Source organism: Pogona vitticeps, chromosome 1 (genome assembly GCF_051106095.1).
Source record: "Pogona vitticeps strain Pit_001003342236 chromosome 1, PviZW2.1, whole genome shotgun sequence".
NCBI lineage: Eukaryota > Metazoa > Chordata > Lepidosauria > Squamata > Agamidae > Pogona > Pogona vitticeps.
The window spans coordinates 178,406,832-178,413,688 of NC_135783.1; the positions used below are offsets into that span (position 1 = coordinate 178,406,832).

Genomic DNA, 6,857 nt, shown 5'->3' on the forward strand with positions numbered 1-6,857 from the left:
ACTCCACATAAGAAACAGTGAGCCAGAGGCACTGTGGATTGAAACCAGAGATATTATTAAGGAATAATGCAAAAAGACAATTCCTGTAGTAAAAAAGAAAGAAAAATGAAGATGGATGACAGAACACTTAAAATTGTAAATGACAGACAAGTAAAAGGTGGCAGATGTAAACTCAGAACTCTGAATGCAGCTTTTTAGCAAATGTTACATGGAGACAACTATTATGATACCGTTTTTAATATAATATTGGTTTAGTTGTTTTAAAATATTTATATACTTTTTTAGCTTTTAAATGCTGTCTCTTAATTATGTAAGCCACCTTAGGTCATTTTTTAAGGAGAAAGGCAGGGTAATACATGCTGAAAGACCAAAAGGGAAGTACATTATCTGATCAGGATAAAATAAAGAGAAGGTGGAAATAGTATACTGAAGACCCATACAGAAGAGATAAAAGGGCGACGGACTCCTTTGAAGTGGAACTTTATGATGAAGAACCTGCAGTTCTAGAAAGTGACATGAAAGCTACTCTGAAAACACTAGGAAGAAATCAATCATTGGGGAAGATGGAATACTCGTAGAATTATTTCAAGCTACAGACTATCAAAATCCTAATAAGAACATGCCAACAAATATGGAAAACAAAACACAGACTGAAAACATTCAATATATATTCGTGCCCCCAAGAAAGGAGATGCCAATGAGTACAGTATCTATAGGACCATTGCTCTAGCTATTTGAGCACACCAAAGAATTACAGAAGATCAGTCTATGCTCTATAGACTACAGCATGGGTCTTCAAACATTTGAGCACGAGGGCCACATTGTATATTTTCAACAATTTTGAGGGCTGAAGGAACATGCGTGCATGAGTTTCTAACAAAACATCTTTGTTCGTTAACAACTTGTCAATTTCAACAGTAATAACATTGAAATTATTCCATCTCTTGCTTCGGGGACATGCCATTATCTCCTTTCTCATCAAACCATAATAAGTCCACCACTTCTGTCGAACACCCAATTCATTGGGTACACCTGCCATTAACGTTATTGGGAAGGGTAGAAAACCCAGGCCACCTGTAGTTCCCACACTTTCTTGCCTGGGTTCTACCTCAACCTCGATTGGAATAGATTCGCTCCATGGGGTTTCCCAGGATGGTCTGTACATGGTCTATTGTCTCAGCCTCACAAGCATTGACAATGAAGAACTTGAAATAGTGAAAAAATTTGTATACCTTGGTTCAATCCTCAATCCAAATTGACACTGCAGCCAAGAAATCAGAAGACTGAGACTAGGAAGGGCAGCAACAAAGGAACTGAAAATATCAAGTGTAAGGATGTGTCACTGGAGACCAAGACCAGAATCATCCACACTCTTGTATTCCTGATCACCACAAATCAGTGTGAAAACTGGACACTAAAAAAAGCTGACAGGGGAAAAATTTAATTTGACATATGGTGCTAGAGGAGAACTTTGTGGATACTCTAGACTGCCAGATAGACAAATAAGTGGGCCCTAGATCAAATCAACCCAGAACTATCTCAGGAGGCAAACATGATGAAGCTACTTTCCTCTCTTATCTCACACATATAGAAACTCCTGGGGGAAAATCAAGCTGGAAAAATGATTATCAAGACATACATGAATATTCACATATGACTATGCAAATTATTAAGGCTGTCAGAGGCAGGTGTTGATAAATTTATTCTCATTCCCAGGTTATGGCTCTTTGGGAATGATGACTAGTGTCCTGATATGCCCAGATGGAAAAACAGTAGAAGCTGAAGCTGCTCATGGCACTGTGACTCGCCATTATCGTATGCACCAGAAAGGTCAAGAAACCTCCACCAACCCCATTGGTAAGCTGCTCCTGATTTTCTCAGTCCTACACAGAGACCACATTAAGCAGGGGCTAAATGTTGAGCCATAATCCCAAGGCAACCTGGGAGTCATTGTCCTGTTTGTTTAGGTTTGGTCAGAAATCCATTGGGCCGTATTTATTAGTATGAGACCGTGTACTCTGTTTACCAGTAGGCCCTGGGTAAGCATGAGTCGGCTTTCTTGAACACGTGAATTAGTTGATTAGTTACCGTACTTTTCCGTGTATAAAACGACACTTTTTCCTGAAAACATTAGAGGAAAAATTGAGGGACATTTTTCTACACGGAAGGAGGCGGAGATGAAAGAGCCAGTGCTGGGGCTCACCTCCCGCTCACGGCGCCGCCTTGTCCCCTGCCTGAAGGGAGCCTAGGAGTGGCGCTGGAGGAGGAGGCGATTCTGCCGCTGGGGGCAGTAGTCAATGGGCAGCTGCGAGACTGCTAACACTGGCGGCAGAATCGCCGCCGCCTCCAGCGCCACTCGTGGGCTCCCTTCGGGCAGGGGACAAGGTGGCGATGTGAGCTGGAGGTGAGCCCCGGCAAGTCACTCTGGAGGAGGTGATCAAGCGGCGGCAGGAGGTGGAGATGCAGTCACGCTGGCCCATCCTCGTGTCTGCCCATTGACTGCTCCTCCACCTCCAGCAAGAGTCAAAATTGGGGGCCATCTTATACATAGGGGGGTCATATAGACAGAAAAATACGGTATGTGTTGTCAAGTTAGAACCAATTTATAGTGATCCTAACAGGGCTTCCAAGGTGAAATGTTTAAGGAGTGGTTTTATCAGTTCCACACACCTTCAGTCAGTTTCTATGGCAAAGCGGGGATTCAAATCCTTGTCTCCAGAGTCCTAGTGAGACTGCAAAATAGTTTTGTGACATGGTTGCAGCATACATTGCATAGCCTAAATCATAGGTTCCCAAAGTGCTCTATATGGACCCCAGGGGTCAATATTGACTTGCAGGGGGTCCGTGTCAGAGAGTGAAAAAATTGGGAGTGCACGAGATGAAAGTGGGGGTGTACATGAGCAGATCCCTTTAGGTAGATCATAATAAATATTTAGGCAATCCATAATTACACCAAACACAGATTGTGTGAACATAATATTTCATAATATTATTTAATTAAGTCCTATATATTATCTGTGGTGTGCTACATTTCTGTTTAAGTTTGTAAAATTATTGGTGAAAGTTTATGGTAAATGTCGGTGTGTTGTAAATGGGATTGATATCATTTTGTCATTTCTCATTACTAAGCTATACAGGCACACACATAGGTAGGCAGGGGGTCTACGGAAAACAAATAAGTCAGCAAGTGGTATACGGGGCAAAAAAAGTTTGGGAACCTATGGCCTAAATAGACAGGGCCACATAAGACTGAAACCTAACCTGTTCCCAGGATTGAAATCATCTGCCATTCTGTGTTAATAATGCAGAAGCCTCGTGGTGCAGTGGTTAAGCTGCTGCACTGCAGCCCAGACTGTGCTTACAATCCAGGGTTCAATCCCAGGTAGTCAGCTGAACCTTGACTCAGCTTTGTCCTTCCACGGTCAGTAAAATAAGTAGCCAGCTCACTTGGGGGGGGCAATGTGTAGCCTCCATAATTAACTTGTAAACTGCCCAGAGTGTGCTTTAAGCACTATGGGGCAGTATATAAGCAGCACACCTTGCTTTAAAAAAATACAATAATGTGTGCACAGGGTTAAACTGTTCAGCAAATGTATACCTGGCATTCTTTCATGGGGCAGAAAAGCACTGCAGGAAAATCACCAGGCTTCCAGTCGGTGAAATTTTAAATTGAGGCCAGCAATTTAGAAAAGAAAAAAAGTGGGAAACATTCAAAAGAATAGATTTCTAAATTGCTAGACTGAGATGGGTACACAGCTGAGACTGAGATGGATACATTACACCTGAGTGTCAGCAGGCTTTCCATTACAGCTTGTGGAGAGCCAAAACATCATGCAAGAAAGGATAAACAGATAATTCCCTTTACGTAGTATGATGAACAAATGAAGGATTAGATTGTTGGGTTTCCTGTGTATAAGTGGAGAGGGGGGAAAACAAATGTGGGTATTTCATCTAAGCGTGATTGCAACATCGTTAACGCTTTTATTGGTTCATCTCTCCCCTTTCTTCCTCTCTCGCGCTGCCCCAACTGCTTCTAGCATCCATCTTTGCATGGACTAGAGGACTAGCTCATAGAGCAAAGTTAGATAACAACACTGAGCTCAAGAATTTTGCCTCTGCCTTGGAGGAGGTCTGTGTAGAGACCATTGAAGCTGGCTTTATGACGAAAGATCTGTCTGCATGCATCAAAGGGCTGCCAAAGTAAGTAAGCAAGGTTATGCGCTATAGGAAAACATCAACTATTGTATAAAAATTTAGAGGTCTACAAAAAAAAAAACTCAGCCTTGAAATATTATGATGTTCGGTGAAAATATAAAGTATGCCAAGAGCATCTGTGTTTCTAAAAGAAATTAAATATGTGTACGAAATCCAAATTACATGTATGAGTTCAGTTTAAACCTCAGGTTAGACCTCAGTCAAAATTTGCCTTTCCTGATGATCCTCTTCTAAGTTTGCTTTGCAGTACAAGCAGACAGCAGAGAAGTAGTGGTTTCAGGAACGAAAAACAGAACAATATGCTGATACAAGTTAATTGTAATGTTTTTAAATTATTTGTCAGCCCCACACCTGGTTATTCTTCCTCTGCAGCTTATGAAATATTTACATCTATATCATAATCATTAAAGTCACTGCACAGGGCCAATATGAATGAAGATAAATTAAAATCCTTTCTAGTTTCTATATACATTGGAAGCCATTTATACTCTATGTGCTTTTATTTTTTAGCTAAATTAAAAGAATTCAAACTGATCCTATACTGAAGGAATGATAAATCTTTTCCTGCACAGAGAAGCCATTCATAAAACTAGCCAAATAAATCATGCAGAAGGAAAAAAAATGGAAATGAAAAGCAAGACAAAAGTATTGTGGCAGCTTTGTGGATCAGGCCCACTTCCTCTGACAGACAGACATAAATACAGTCGTGCCCCGTTTTACGATTACCCCGTTTAATGGTGAATCCACTTGACAGTGAGGTTTTTGCAATCGCTTTTGCGATTGCAAAGCGATGTTTTGAATGGGTTTTTTTCCACTGCGCGATGATCGGTCCCTGCTTCAGGAACCGATTTTCGCTTTATGACGATCAAAAACAGCTGATCGTCGGGTTTCAAAATGGCCGCCAGGTGTACAAAATGCCCCCCGCTGTGCTTAGGGATGGATTCCCCACTGCACAGGCACCGAAAATAGTTGCCCTATGAAGGATCTTCACTGGACAATGAGTTTTCAGCCCATTGGAACGCATTGAATGGTTTTCAATGCATTTCAATGGTTTTTTTTATTTCGCTTTACGTTTTCGTTCTACAGCGATTTCGCTGGAACGAATTAACATCGTCAAGTGAGGCACCACTGTACATACATCTAGTGTTCTCTGTTTTGCCCACAAAGAAAAAAGATCTTGTAGATAATAACCAAACTGTGTTTCATACCAATCCATGGCTTAGGAGTTCTCCAAACTAGCTAAACTTTAAGACCACTAATATCATACACCATTGTAACACTTGTTCTTCTTTTCTGTTTTCCTTTCAGCGTGAAACGCTCCGATTACTTGAACACGTTTGAGTTCATGGATAAACTTGCTGAAAACCTGAAGGCAAAGCTCTCTTCTCAGCCAAAACTTTAAGAGCAGGCCTCAATCTTGCTCTAGAAGGGAGGCTGCTGGCCTGCTGGAAGATTGCACTGCAGTGTGGAGCAGCACTTCAGAATATAAGAAACCAACCCCGAATTTGAAAAAAGTTTGGACTGTCACATCCAATAGTTTTTTTAAACTGGTTTCCTATATTGTCAGAGGAGTGGGAGCAGGCATGCAGCACAATCTTGGTGGCTGATTCTCCAAAAGGCATTGTTAGGTTCTTACCGTCCAAGCTGACCTCCCCCATCAAGTGTTGAACGCTTCCTGGGGGCAGGAATAAGTTCTGCAACATCTGTTTTATGAATCAGGGTTTCCTTTCTTGCTAACCATAGGCTCCTACCAAACAGTGCAGAAGATTCTTCTACCAACTGCCTCTATACATTAAGTTAGAAACTGAATTTAGCCTGTTATAGGCAAGTTTAGTCTTACTGGGGGAGTTTTTACTTGTTAATTGAAGTCTTGTCCTTTATGTAGCCAACCTGAAGTGCACTAATGACTGTCACCTGATTTCAGGTGTATGTTGTAAAGGCACAGCTCCTCAACGTATCTTTCAGCAGCCATTTGAACTTTCTTTTATTCCATAACTTGAATTAAACACTATTCCGTCCATGACATCTTTGTTTTTTGTTTGTTCTTTTGTTTATAGGGGATGCTTCTCTGAAATGAACCACTAAGATCCTTAGCAGTATGTTCTATTTTCTCCAAACTGTAGAAAGACAATTTTGCAATCTGTGGTGCAACCTTCACATCATCCTACCGCTTGAATGGGTGTGAGATACTCATATACAGCACACTGGGCAATTTGCAATCTAATCTGTAACCCAGAGATCAGCATAGCTAGGTCAGGCAGTATTACTAAATGTCAAGCTATTTTGTAGAGGCATACCGTATTTTTTGCACCATAAGACGCACTTTTTCCCCCTCCAAAAGGGGGGCAGAAAGTCTGTGCGTCTTATGGTGCGAAGGTGGTGACTTCGCACCCACTGGCCCCGTGGGGGAGAGCGTCACAAGGGTCCGAGGGAGCCTTCCAGGACCCTTGCGATGCTGCCCCACCCCCCCACGGGGCCAGCGCAGGCGAAATCGCCAGCTTCCTGGTGGGGGGAACGTTGCAAGGGTCCTGGAAGCTCACTCAGACCCTTGCGACGCTCCTCCCACCAGCAAAATCGCCAGTTTCTGGGAGTGTTTTGAGGCTTCCCAAGCCTCAAAACACTCCCAGAAGCTGGCGATTTTA

General features: G+C 42.2%; 1 protein-coding gene across 1 annotated transcript in view; it reads left to right on the forward strand.

Moving 5' to 3' along the window:
• IDH1 (isocitrate dehydrogenase (NADP(+)) 1) overlaps window positions 1-6,238 on the forward strand; it is a 30,473-nt gene extending 24,235 nt beyond the window's left edge. Inside the window, exons 7-9 of the mRNA XM_072978101.2 lie at window positions 1,717-1,857; window positions 4,038-4,200; window positions 5,524-6,238. Coding sequence (XP_072834202.1) covers window positions 1,717-1,857; window positions 4,038-4,200; window positions 5,524-5,617 — 398 coding nt within the window. The 3' untranslated portion in view covers window positions 5,618-6,238. The remainder of the gene's footprint in view (window positions 1-1,716; window positions 1,858-4,037; window positions 4,201-5,523) is intronic.
• Window positions 6,239-6,857: the final 619 nt, after the last annotated feature.